This window comes from Choloepus didactylus, chromosome X, assembly GCF_015220235.1.
Source record: "Choloepus didactylus isolate mChoDid1 chromosome X, mChoDid1.pri, whole genome shotgun sequence".
Classification (NCBI taxonomy): Eukaryota; Metazoa; Chordata; class Mammalia; order Pilosa; family Megalonychidae; genus Choloepus; species Choloepus didactylus.
Window position 1 is genome coordinate 189,056,541 of NC_051334.1, and position 13,994 is coordinate 189,070,534.

At 46.6% G+C, this 13,994-nt stretch overlaps 1 protein-coding gene across 3 annotated transcripts; it reads left to right on the forward strand.

Annotated features, from left to right (window-relative positions):
• Positions 1-133: 133 nt before the first annotated feature.
• On the forward strand, positions 134-3,965 carry CETN2 (centrin 2). Of its 3 annotated transcripts, none has more exons than XM_037821703.1 (5): positions 134-268; positions 1,466-1,624; positions 1,966-2,094; positions 3,056-3,193; positions 3,593-3,965. In XM_037821703.1, exons 1-5 carry the CDS (start codon positions 266-268, stop codon positions 3,680-3,682), a joined length of 519 nt encoding a protein of 172 aa, XP_037677631.1. In that variant the 5' UTR covers positions 134-265; the 3' UTR covers positions 3,683-3,965. The 3 variants fall into 3 exon arrangements, with proteins under 3 accessions (XP_037677631.1, XP_037677632.1, XP_037677633.1); XM_037821704.1 differs by lacking the exon at positions 134-268 and adding an exon at positions 274-392; XM_037821705.1 differs by lacking the exon at positions 134-268 and adding an exon at positions 278-347.
• Positions 3,966-13,994: the final 10,029 nt, after the last annotated feature.

The following is a 13,994-nucleotide window of genomic DNA, read 5'->3' on the forward strand; positions in this document are numbered from 1 at the left end:
GCTCAGCCAATCAGCGCTCGCGGCGTGATCTTGACCAATAAACCGCGGCGTGGGCCGCAAGCGCACCTCCCCCTGCCCTCTGCCTGGGCTTTGCCGGGTTAGCCGGGTTAGCCCCACCCTCCCCCCGGCCCTACGCCAATGGGGAGCGGCGGCGGCGAGCGGCCCGCCAATGGGGAGCGGGGCCGCGCGCGCGGGGCGGTGGGAAAGGCGCCCATTCCTTGTGTACATCGGTTGCCCTAACAACGGCTAGTGAAGTCCATTGGCGATGGTAGGTACCTGTAGCCGAGTTGCTCCCGCGCACCGAGGCTGAGGGTTTTCCAGGCCTTGAGTCGGTGACACCGCCTCTCGTGCGCGTCTCTGGGTTTGGTGCACCCCTGCTTCCTCCGAGCTGGGTACCGGAAGGGAAGGGTAGGGTAGGGACGCCGGCTGCCCCGCTGGGCCTGGTGGCTTCACCTCGCTTCCTTCCCCTCCCCCGGGCTCCCCCGGGCCCCAAAGGGCTCCCCTCGGGCTCGCCTCGGCCCCCTCGGTTTCTGTTCCTGGGTAAAGAGGACTCGGCTTCCTCGCGGGCCCCGACCCCTTTCGGACTGCTTAGCTCTACCAAAGTTTCCGCCCAGAGCTATGGTCTCGTTTGTTAACACGTATTTTAAAATTTAAATATACAGACATTCGTGAAACGCGTGGAGCTTCGTGGAGAAGGCGCAAATGTGCCTACTGGATATACTTTTTCGACTCGATACTGAGAAAATAAAATCTGAACAACTTAGTAACGTTTGACAAACCACAAAGTCAGAGTATTTAGAGGGAAGCCGAGTACCCCGAGTGGGCATTGTAGGGACATTTCCAGAACTAGGATCCGATCCCCCAATTCAGAGGGGGGAACTGGTTGTCTCTACGGTGATACAGAGGCAGCTCACTGGCAAAATGTCTTTCGGGGTGATTTCCAATGAGAGGCGTCCAAAAGAACAAAGGATCCCTTTGCCTCTAGAAGCAATAGCAAAGAAAAAGGGGTGGGGAGGATAGAGGTGTATGGGGTGGGGAGGTGAGGGCTGACTCTTCTAAGATGCCTTTGACAGTTCTCTTCAGAATCAGTTAACACTTCTCAAGCACTTCTGTAGGCTCCTTCCGGGGGTGGGGACCGGGGCTGGGCCATGTTCTTGCCTCAGTTAGTGAATATATTTTTCACAGTGGTTTCTGGAGGGAGGTTTTAGCTCCACTGTATCAATGAGGATATTGAGGCTCAGAAAAGTTAATTGACTTCCTTCCATCCACAAAGGTAGTAAGTGACTTTGACTTAAAATCCATTGTTTTTTCCAATAAACCCTGTTATTTCCCCTGCTAAGTAAAGCTTTGGAATTGGTTAGTATAAAATATTTTAAAAATACATATAGTTGTCTGTAACTGTCTTATGCAAAGTATGGGCTGTGTTATGTCATCTTGTGCTCATGTGTTTGTGTACTGTCAAAAGGCCTCCAGCTTCAAGAAGGCCAACATGGCATCGAGCACTCAGCGAAAAAGGATGAGTCCTAAGCCGGAGCTCACTGAAGAGCAGAAGCTGGAAATCCGGGAAGCTTTTGATCTCTTTGATGCTGATGGAACTGGGACCATAGATGTTAAAGAACTGAAGGCAAGCTCTATCCATTCCTGCAATTCTGTCTTGACTTTCCCCTGGCCCTTTACCTTTTTCCCTGTCTTCATTTTCATCACCTCTCTATCCCCTTGTCCCTCTTCTCCCTGCCAAGAGTAATGGGGGAGGAATGCCCTGTGGACTGTTTTCCTGTCTTTACCTCCACCAAGTGTTACTAAATAAACTTGATTGCAAATATCAATGTGATCGATGTTATAGTGTCCCTCAGTCATTTTAAGATTGTTGTATTAGATGCTGATTTGATGTTCTCTACACTGCCATATTTTGCTCCCGCTAGGTTTAGATTTGCATATTGAGACAGCATCCTGTTTTCATTGTAGGTGGCCATGAGGGCACTGGGTTTCGAACCCAAGAAAGAAGAGATCAAGAGAATGATATGCGAAATTGATAAGGAAGGGACAGGAAAAATGAACTTTAGTGACTTTTTGACTGTGATGACTCAGAAAATGGTAAGTTAGCTAAGATAATCAGCCTATTTTCTACTGATAATGATGGATAACTTTGAATCTAGATATGGAAAGTACCTCACTGAAGTAAAGCCAATAAAAACTGGAGAGTTTACCTGAGAAAAGATAGTATTTTAGACTGAGAATGAGGATGCTTAGGTTCTACTTGGCTTTCTTTGAAGTCTCAGAGTCATAGGAGAAGGCATTTTACCCTCTGTTAAAATAGTAAAAGTAGTACTGCTGTCACTTTTTTTAAACTATTTTCTTTCTCTAGCTGATATGGCAACATGGTAAGGATAAGCAGTAAAACCTAGAAGCACCAGCAATTTTAAAATGCCTCACATATTTACATTACAAAATGCTTTCCATTACCAGATTTCTTAGTTAAAAATTAAGTCCCTCCCCGAAATTAAACCCTCTTTCCCTTGTTAATTGAGGTCCATATACTTTAAAGTTTGAAATCCTTCTCTCTCCAGTTTTTCTTTCTGTGCAGCCTCAGCCTGAGGGGGCTGAATCAGAAGCGTCCCTAGAGCTGGGATTGCTTCAGCAGCTGGGCTTTTTCACTGCAGGGGGGATTTGCTTCTTCAGCACTTCCAGGGTAGAATTCATCCAATCCCTAGTCTCTCAAGGGGTCACACTTTTAAAGGGTCCCCATGCAAGTCCTTGAGCCTGTTTCTCAAGCGTTCTTAGCTTATGCACCAAGCGGGTACCTCTTCCTTCTGAATTCTGAGCCAGTTATGAAATAGTTGTGGGAGTCGGGTAGGGAGCAAATGTCACCTTGGATTGGTGGGCCTGGCTTGCCTGCCTTGGCCCCGAGGCCAAAACGGGCTTCCTATCATTTGTGCCAGTCTAGGCTGGAGTTCCATGATTGAAAGTGAGAGGGCGATTGGACTGGGGTGGGCTACAGGATATGAGTAACTGCGCTATTTCCCTACTCATATGTTTTTATGTTTTGCTTGTTAAGTCTGAGAAAGATACTAAAGAAGAAATCCTGAAAGCATTCAAACTCTTCGATGATGATGAAACTGGGAAGATATCTTTCAAAAATCTCAAACGCGTGGCCAAGGAGCTGGGCGAGAACCTCACTGATGAGGAGCTGCAGGTCTGTCATGTGCCGGGCGGGGTTACCCTTTCTCTTTCAAGGAAAGCCAGTGTTCTCTTGCCCCTCTGCTGACCACTTAATTTCTCCCTTGATAATCTGACAAACCTGTGGGCCCTCCTCCTGGGAAAATGCACACATGTACACTTTGACTTACAATTTTAGGTTTTATAGATCCCTCTAGTCAAGGGGTTCTTCAGGCTCCCCGCTTCCAGGTGATACGGATGACAAAATATGACTGGGGTTTCGAAGAATTTGCCAGGAACCCAGCTCTTCTAAAAAGGCAGCCCGTTTCCTATGGGCAGACTCCATCATCTATTCACATAGCTTTGTTAAAAGGCTATTGCTTCCTCGACTTTTAGTTTATGAATTGATCTAACCTGAATCCTTACTGTCCGGCAGGAAATGATCGATGAAGCTGATCGAGATGGAGACGGAGAAGTCAATGAGCAGGAGTTCCTGCGGATCATGAAGAAGACCAGCCTTTATTAAAACCATTCTGGTTTTTTTCTACGGCAAGCGTGTGCAACTAGATTTAGTGCTGTCATCGTGTGAAATCTCTGTAGAGAACCAAATATTCCCTCCCTACTGATCTCCCTAATATAACTTGAGTAACAACCCCCATTCTCTTTTAGACCTTCAAAAGTGTTCTATGATGTTCACGTTGCCTGTTGTACCCATGTCGCCACAAGCAGCAGATATTTCTTCTGTGGTTCGGGTTTTCAGTTGACACCTGAAGGTCGTTTTTCTCTTTTATAAAGCCCATTGAAGTCTCTCACTGGCTTTTGGCTGTTTGTTCGTGGTATTTCTTTTGTCTTAAAAATGAAGCCTTTCTTATTTTGAGTTGCTGTTCTCTAATGATGAGTTCTTTAGCCTTGACTACGAATTTAATCTTATCAACCATTGTGTTGAAGGCAGGCTGGCAAATACAAAACTCCTTCTCAGCTCAAGGACATAAAATGAAATAATTCCTTGCTATTTTCCTGACATGACTTGTTTCTTGCCTTGGGAACCCATCTGTTTTTAAAGCTAGTGGAATTTCCATTTTGCCTAAGCCTAAATGATGCTCTAAAAATACTTTTGGCAAAGTGTAAGGCTGAAAAAGAATCTCCTTGGTAATAATCTGTGCTTAGGCAAAATATGGGGAGCCCAGGCTGTTACGCAGTCGCATCCAGCCAACTTCTGGTGAGTTTATTTGGAACCTTGGAGTTGGGTTAGACTGAGGGACCTTGACCTTGCCCAGCCCCCTCCTGGCCCCCTACAGGATTACCTGCAAGAGAAGTCCTGGGAGATGATATTAAACTCCCTGTTCCAGGGTGAGGGTCGGGAGAAGAAGGGGCAGCGGCAATGGAAAATGAAAAACAACAATGACAGGATTTCCTCAGTCCTCCACAAGTGGACAGGCAGAGAACTGGGTTTTCAAACTTCTGGGTACATCCTGCCCCTGGGATAAATAAAAAGAGGATGCCCAGGTAAATTTGAATTTGAGAAACAATACTTTCTCAATGTAAGTGTGTCCCACTTGGACTTTCAGTTGTTGATCTGTTACCTGCCACTCAGATTTAGTGGGGCGTTCTGCATTTTACCTGACACCCCTACCTGGAGAGCATGTGGAGGCATGATCCCGGGGCTTCCGTCCCTGGAAATCGGCACCCGGGAGGACTTGGGTGCCCACCCCTCCGTGAAGCCCACGCAGAGGGGCTGCCTTTTGGGGAGGCCTGAGACCTGGGTCCTCAAACAGACCCCAGCACTTCTTGGCTGGGGGGGAGGGGGGCAAGCTACTTCTCTGGGTGCCTTGGTTCCTTGTCTGCAGTGAGGGGAAGAGCTGTGCGTAACCCAGAACCGATGAGGGTCAGATGAAAACTTCCAGCCAGGGCCTGGCTTTGGGGCGTTCGAGAAGGGAGGTGTATCAGAAATAATTCGTTTTCACTCCTTTCTTTGTTACGGTTATCATAGAAGTTCTGCTAAATGTGGGTTCATGAGAGCTCTTTAGGTGAATTGTCCCAAGTCTAGATGGCAGCGTTTCCTGGGAGGATTTGACCTTTGTTGTGTTGCTATTTTCTAATGAAAGGCGTATGATCTGATGAAAGGTATATTGGAAAGGAGTGAAAAGACCTGGGTGTTTCCTCCCATTTCACTGTTAACCGTGACCCTGGACACCTCTTTCTCTCCTACGTCATGTTTCCATGAATGAAATAAAGTCCCTCAGGGATCTCTGAGGCAGAGGGAGAGTGGCGAGTAATCTGCAGATGAAAAGCATACGGTGTTCACCCCATCTGTGCCCAGCATCCATGCTAAGATGAGTTTGCAGCTGTCCAGTGGAGGGGATGGGAACAGAGGGAGCAAAGATGGGGTGGGGAGGGGAGCTGGGGAAGGGGAGGGAGCAGAAGACAGTTCATGTGGAGGCAGAAAAGCAAGTCGCAGGGGATTGGAGGGGATGGGGATGGAGAGGGAGCCAGAGGTCAGTTCACGTGTGGCTGGACTAGAGAGATGCAAGGGGATTGGGGCGTAAGGGAATGGAAGGTGAGCAGAAGTCAGTTCCTGTGGGTGCAGAACACAGGGTGGGAGAAGGATGGGTGCCGAGATGGAGCAGATGCCTGTTTATCGGGGGTGTACGAAGAGCTGTTGAGGGGCGGGGGAAATGGGGACAGAGACGCAGCAGAGGCCTGCTTGGGGTGGTGAACAATCGAGTGGCAAAGGAGGGGAATGGGGCAGAAGGGGAGTATAAGGCAGTATACATGGGGCCGGACCAGGGAAGTGTATGGCAGTGGGGGTGTTGGGAGATGGAGAGGAAGCAGATTTCAGCTCCTGTTAGGGTGGATCAGAGAGCTGTGGGAGTGACTGGGATGGGGATGGAGACGCATCTGGGTCAGCTCATGTGGGGCCTGAACAAAAAGTCAGGGCACGGGGTGGTGGGGAAGGACGACGACACTGTGGTGGGGTCTCTCTCTGTTTTCATTCTGTTCATAAAGGACTCCAGTAGAGGATTAAGACCCATCCTGAATGAGGTGGGCCATGCCTTAACTGAAGTAACCTCATCAAAAGGTCCTCCTTACGATGGGTTCACCCCCACAGGAATGGATTAGCTTTAAGAACATGATTTTCTGGGGTACACACAGCTCCAAAACACCACAGCTGTTTTGATCTTCAAAATACTACAATGGCTGAGAAAGACCAGAAAGTTTAACTGTGGGGTCCTAATCTAGGCCTTTTAAGGACCATGATTTGGATCTGGGGGCATCTCCACTGGTTACTGGGGGAGGTTTCCTTAAAATTAAGTCAGGCTCTGAGAGGACATGACCTCAGGAATGCTCGCCCACCTTCCACACCCCAACCTCAAGTGCCCAGATCTGCTGGCTTTTCCTTGGCCAACTGCAAAACTCAAGCCCAAGCCAGTTCTTCTCCACTAGAGGAAGCCTCTGGTTTCAACTGCAACCCCATGCCAGGGCGTCTCAACTTTATTTTGTGCTTTGGTCACATTTGCAAATACTAGAGCTTTGGGCAGCACGCTCCAAGAGAGTAATCAACTCACAACATTAAGCACTTTAGCGACAATTACAACTCAGACACTACTCCAGTAGAAAATGGCCCCCAGTCACTCAGTCACCCTTGGGTTTGATCAGAACTGCTTACTGCCTGGACTGCTCTTATTCATGACGCAGTCTGGGAACTACCCTTGTTTTGAGCCCATTGTGCTAAGTCTCTACCACAAGTTGCTCTCCACGCTCCTTCACGTCTCATGACCTGCTCAGCTCCAACATTCTACCTGGCAGAAGTTGCTGGAATAGTGTATCTTCGATTGTAGCAAAAAACGATCAGCATGCATTGATCACAGCTGTGAAGCGGTGACAGCATCCTGGTTTGCCATACTGTGATACACTGTTGAAAACGATGGTTTTTTGCAGATGACCCAAATCTCCATCAGAAGTCCCCCCTCCCCCACTCTCACAAGGACTCCGAGCGGGCCCATTTCTAAGAACGTCACCGTGAGAACTGGATGTATGTGGACCCAAAATCACCCTCTTCTCGTCTTTTCACCACTGAGACACAGCCTTCTCTTCCAAGTGCCCCCTTTTTCTTTCTGATCGCTTCAGTCTAGAGGCTTCTTGTCATATTCATGTCTTTTCTGCTCTTTGTCACCAAGAGTTTCCCTGTAGCAGTTACTCTGCCCTCTCCTTTTTCACTTCTGAAGCTACCACCTCAATCCAGATTGGCATTGCCATAATGTTCTCCTGGCTGCTTTCTCTGACCTGTCTTTTCCCAAGAGAATCCGTGGTGCCATCTTTCTCATGCTCCCATCTTGCTCATGGAAGGAGCATGGCCTTTAGGTTCAGTCACATCTGGTTCAAATCCCATCTCTCCTACTCGGTACCTGTGTGTGTGGGGGGCTTACTTAACCCTCCTGAGCCTCAGTTTCCTCATGTAGAAAACAAGGGTTGAAATGGGGCCAACAAATGTTGGGGGCTCAGCCACAGCTGCCCTGACAGTCCCTGTCCATCAGCCTGGTTTTCTTCTTCCCCATAAGAAGTGCCCTGGTTTGTCACCCTGACGTAGAGTTGATTTTTATATATGCACTTATGCCTCTGCCATTGTCTCAAATTTGAGTTCTTGCCTTCTGAAATCTCCCTCAAAGCTCCCTCTGAGAGAGGGCCGAGCTCCCAAACAGCCTTGGAGTGTGACGAAGATGGAGGAGTGTGGACGGTGGCGAGATGCTCAGCCCATAATCGGGCTTACTAACTGTGTCGATCCCACAGCAAGGCTACGTCAACTCATTAAAAAATTCTTGCCTCCTGGAGGTTTTATTTCTGACGTCATCCCCCTCTCACGCTGAAAACCTTTTTGTGTTCTTTTGAGTGTCCTGACCAGCATGTCAAGGAAACAAACCCAAACTTGGAATTCATGCCACGACACTCATTGTTCGACAATGTGAGACACTGTACGTGGGAAGGTATTTGAGCCATCCCTTAAACTAACAGGCTTAAAAGACGCACCAATGACTAAGAAATGAGTCACAAAGGTGTGGAGGAAAAGCAGCAGAAGGGGCAGAGTGACAAGGTCTCTGGATGGTGTTTCTAACCTGCTATATATAGTTTAAGAAAAATGCTTTCAGGATGAAGCTGGTGAAAGGGCGAGCAAATCATATCTGGCAAGGCAGACAGCAGCTTGTGAGAGCCCTGGTGGAGCCGGCCCGCTGGACTTCCATCGCTGGCTCTGTCCCTCCAGCAAGTTAGCTAATATGCTCCTTGTTTGCTTCGTCTGTCAACTATATAATATATAAAAGAACCTACCTCGAGGGAATTGTGTGAGAATGAACCGAGTTAATATCTCTAAAGAGCTTAGAACAGGGTCTGGTACATGGTAGGCATTCAATAAATATTCATTGAATGAATAAATTTCAGAATTTGGCTGCAATCCTGCACTGCAGGGTTCCAGACTTACATCCTTAATCCCAGTGTTGCAATTTAGAGGCTCCTAACTTGGGTTACTTAGACTCCAGGGACCCCTGAACCTTCCAGAGAAGATCTTTAAACTTCCTGAAAGAAGATGCAATTTTTTTCATAAAATATCATTTTTAATACTTTTTTTTTTTTACAGAAGAGGGGGCACACAAAGGGAAAAGTGCCTAGGACTCACAAAAGTCACAATGCATCCCTGACCCTGTCACTTCTAGTTACAAACCCCTTCGAACAGCAAATACACACAGGTGATGGCTGAAGACAGTGGTGGAGGTGAAACTATTGATAAAATCCAATTTTATTGAGATATATTCACGTAATATACAATCATTCAAAGTGTACAATCAATTGTTCACAGTATTGTCATATAGTTGTGCATTCATCACCACAATCACTGAACATTTTCATTACTCCAAAAAATAAAATTAAAATTAAAATTAAAAACAACATCCAAAACATCCCATTCCCCTCCTCCCCCATTATCTTTTACTTTTTTTTAAAATACAGTTTTATTAAAATATATTCACATACCCTACAGTCATCCACAGTATGCAATCAATTATTCACAGCACCATCATACATTTGTTCAGAACATGCAACTTTTGTGGGTAAATTGCAAGTGGGCAATTTTCTTTGGGGAACAGGATCTATCATTTTCATTAGATTTGTTCAAAGAGTCCAGGAGCAAAAAAAAGGTTCAGAGCTGCTGGAATTGGACATCATCCTTTGGGGGCTTGGAGGTAAACATCCAAACCTGCAGCATCGGGCCGTGGCATTGTGTGTGTGTGTGTGTGTGTGTGTGTGTGTGTGTGTGTATGGGAGAGGGAGGTTGGGGAGGCACCTGTGTGTGGGGGGGTTGGGCATTTTTTGTCCACACACATTGTGCCAGTTTGGATGTATTTGTCCCCCGAAACACCATGTTCTTTGATGCAATCTTGTGGGGGCAGATGTATTAGTATTGATTAGGTTGGAATCCTTTGATTGAGTGTTTCCATGGAGATGTGACTCAATCAACTGTGGGTGAGACCTCTGATTGGATAATTTCCATGGAGGTGTTACCCCGCCCATTCAGGGTGGGTCTTTATTGGATCACTGGAGTACTTTAAAAAGAGCCACACAGGCCCAGACACAGAGCAGCTGAGAGTGACATTTTGAAGAGCAGCTGCTGCTGAGACAGGACAAAACGTCCCAAGAGCAACACTTTGGAGAATGCCATTTTGAAACGCAACCTGGGAGCAAGCAGATGCCAGCCATGTGCCTTCCCAGCTAACAGAGGTTTTCCAGACGCCATCAGTGTTCTTCAGTGAAGGCACCCTACTGTTGATGCCTTACCTTGGACGCTATATGATATTAAGTCTGTAACTTTGTAACCAAATAAACCCCCTTTATAAAAGCCAATCCATTTCTGGTATTTTGCAAAATGGCAGCATTAGCAAACCCGAACACACATGTTGCCTGAGATGCACCTGTCTCCTGGCCCTGCCCATTTTCCCCAGTGAGGCTGATTGGGGGCTGCTCTGGGGCACGGGGCTCTCTCTGGCACTGGCTTTGTCCCTGTGCAAGGACCCCCAGCCGCCCTTCACTCCTTGGAACCTCGGGGGTCCACCAAGCTCACCACCCCTCCTCCCTCCTCTCCAGCGTTTTCACTTGGAAGATCAAGCTTCTTGAGGGAAACATGTTCACACAAAGGATTTGAGATTCTCTTCCAAGAAATTGCTCTCTCCCTTCCTTACATTCACTAAGAGGCCTTTTACTTCTCTGTCCTCAGCAATTGTAGAGACCCTCAATTCATTCTGGGCTTTAGCCTCCCCAGAATGCTTCTTTGGGATTCACACTGTGGTGATCAGTAGATCTGTTCTCTCCTTCTATCTTTTGCATTCATTCATTTGTTTGTTCCTTCAGCAAATGCTTAGTGGGCACTTATTCTGTTCCAGGCCTCTCAGTGAACAAACTAAAGCCCCTGGCCTCATGGGGTTTACATTCTAGTGAAGGAAACAGGGAACAAGCTCACAGATAGAAATAATAGCATCAGAGGCGATGAGGGCTATTAAGAACAAGAAGGAAGGTAAGGGATGGAAGAGGATGGAGGGGGTGGGAGTTTAGACTGAGTGGTCAGGGAAGGCCCCTTTAAGAAGGTGACATTAGAACAAAGACCTGAAGGGCGGCGGGGAGACAGCTGTGCGGATATCTGGGCAAAGAGTGTCCAGGCAAGTGCCAAGGCCCTGAGGCAGCAGCAGGCTTGGCATGAGTGAGGAACCTCGAGGAGGCTAATGTGGCTGGAGCAGAGCGAGCAAAGTGGAAAGCAGCAGGAGATGAGGTCGCGGAAGGAGACAGGGGTTGGGTCAGGTAAGGCCTCTTTAGCCCTGTGAGTAAGGATTATTTTCTGTGGGTGATGGGGAGCCAACATGGCATTTGGGGCAGGAAAGCAACATGCCTTGCATTGGAAAGTCTTGTGCTCGTTGCTGTGCTGAGAAGAGCCTCTGAGAGTGAGGGGAAGTATGTGACTTTACAGTATGAGCACATTTAGACGCTTCCCTGCACAGTCTTTCTTTTTTTTTTTTTGGTCGTCCCTGTTTATTTTTTTAATTTTTTTAAAAATTCACTTTTATTGAGATACATTCACATATCATACAATCATCCGTGGTGTACAATCAACTGTTTACAGCACCATCATATAGTTGTGCATTCATCAGCCCAATCGATTTTTGAACATTTTCCTTACATCTGAAAGAATAAAAACAGGAATAAAAAATAAAAGTAAAAAAGAACACCCAAGTCACCCCCCATCCCACCCTATTTTTCATTTAGTTTTTGTCCCCATTTTTCTACTCATCCATCCATACACTGGATAAAGGGAGTGCAATCCCCAAGGTTTTCACAATCACACTGTCGCCCCTTGTAAGCTACATTGCTATACAATCGTCTTCAAGATTCAAGGGTTCTGGGTTGTAGTTTGATAGTTTTGGGTATTTACTGCTAGCTATTCCAATTCATTAGAACCTAAAAAGTGTTGTCTATCTTGTGTGTAAGAGTGCCCACCAGAGTGACCTCTTGGCTGCTTCTGGAATCTCTCTGCCACTGAAGCTTATTTCATTTCCTTTCACATCCCCCTTTTGGTCAAGAAGCTGTTCTCAATCCCATGATGCTGGGTCCAGATTCATCCCCGGGAGTCATATCCTGTGTTGCCAGGGAGATTTACACCCCTGGGAGTAAGGTCCCACATAGGGGGGGAGAGCAGCGAGGTCACTTGCCAAGGTGGCTTAGCTAGAGAGAGAGGCCACATCTGAGAAACAAAGAGGCACTCAGGGGGTGACTCTTAGGCACAGTTATAAGCAGGTTTAGCCTCTTCTTCCCTGCACAGTCTTTTTAAAAAAAATTTTTAACCTCATTTGGATTATTTGAGATTGGGAAATTTCTGGAATTTCTGGGGCAACTTTTGCTCTGAAATTTGAAGTGGTGGAGACAGATTTCCCCTGTTAAGGATCCCCATCTTTCCCTTCGCTTTTAGAGTCTCTAGCCATGGGGTCACATTGTGCTGTGATCTGCCTTCTGAGGACCTCTTAGTCTAGGCTTGTGGCTGGCTGATGGCTGCCCGGGTTGGCCTCCTGTCATTAAGAATGTCAAAACTGCCATTACCATTTTCTCCCATCTTCTGGCAATTTTCTCTTCCCCACAGCCAGTTTTCCTCTCTTGTGGGTCAGATTTAATAGAGCGTTCTAGGGCCAGTGACCTACAATTCCCAGACCTGGGATTTCCCAAACAGCTAGTACCTAATTAATCGAAGGGCCTTTCCTTAGGGTTACAAAGAATTTGATCCTTGCATTACAACTGTCGGGCTGGAAGCGTCATTACCCATAAACCAGCCGAGGCCCAGGGAATTCACGCCTGGAAACTGAGACTCAAATCCAGTTTCTGACTGTGAAGCCCATGCTGTTTCTGCAATACGACTCTGCTCTCTAAGCAAGACAATTTCCCTTTGTTTCAATTAGTTTAAATACTTTTAAGTGAAAGTGGGAGGGCTGGTCCCATTCCCTTTCTCTCTGGTTTGGTTTGCCTGGTTGCTTAATTTTTCTTGCTTAAGTTTTGATCGCCTGCAAAGAAGCCTAGGCGGCCAGCAGAGGGCGCTCTCCCACCAAATACCGCCTGGTTTCCGGGTTGCCACTTTGGACAGATGTTTTCTTGAAAAGGGAGATCTTTCTAATTTTTTTTTCTTTTTTTTCAGACAAAAGAAGGTAATTCCAGAGATTTGTCACAATATGTAATAGGAGAAAGTCAGCTCAGCAGAGGAGTTGAGACCTGCTAGGATATGCATGTGAGGATATAAACGCAGAGAACAAGGTCTGGAAGGAGGACAACAAACTCTCCACCGCGGTTATCTCTGGAGATGGGAAGGAACTTGGAGGGTCTCCACTGAAAGGGGCTTTCCTCCTTTTCTTCTTTTCCTGGGTTTGAGTTTCTTAAAACAAGATGCCTTCATCGTATGACCTTTTTTTTAAAAAAAATTCATTTTATTGAGATATATTCAGATACCACGCAGTCATACAAAACAAATTGTACATTCGATTGTTCACAGTACCATTACATAGTTGTACATTCATCACCTAAATCAATCCCTGACACCTTCATTAGCACACACACAAAAATAACAAGAATAATAATTAAAGTGAAAAAGAGCAATTAAAGTAAAAAAGAACACTGGGTGCCTTTGTCTGTCTGTCTGTTTGTTTGTTTCCTTCCCCCATTTTTCTACTCATCCATCCATAAACTAGACAAAGGGGAGTGTGGTCCTTATGGCTTTCCCAATCCCATTGTCACCCCTCATAAGCTACATTTTTATACAATCATCTTCACGATTCATGGATTCTGGGTTGTAGTTTGATAGTTTCAGGTATCTACCACCAGCTACCCCAATTCATTAGAACCTAAAAAGGGTTGTCTATATTGTGTGTAAGAGTGCCCACCAGAGTGACCTCTTGGCTCCTTTTGGAATCTCTCTGCCACTGAAGCTTATTTCATTTCCTTTTACTTCCCCCTTTTGGTCAAGATGTTCTCCATCCCACGATGCCGGGTCTACATTCCTCCCCAGGAGTCATATTCCACATTGCCAGGGAGATTCACTTCCCTGGGTGTCAGATCCCACATAGCGGGAAGGGCAGTGATTTCACCTGCCAAGTTGGCTTAGCTAGAGAGAGAGGGCCACATCTGGGCAACAAAGAGGCATTCAGGAGGAGACTCTTAGGCACAATTATAGGGAGGCCTAGCATCTCTTTTGCAGCAATCGTCTTCCCAAGGGCAAGTCCCATGGTAGAGGGCTCAGCCCATCAAACCACCAGTCCCCTATGTCAGTG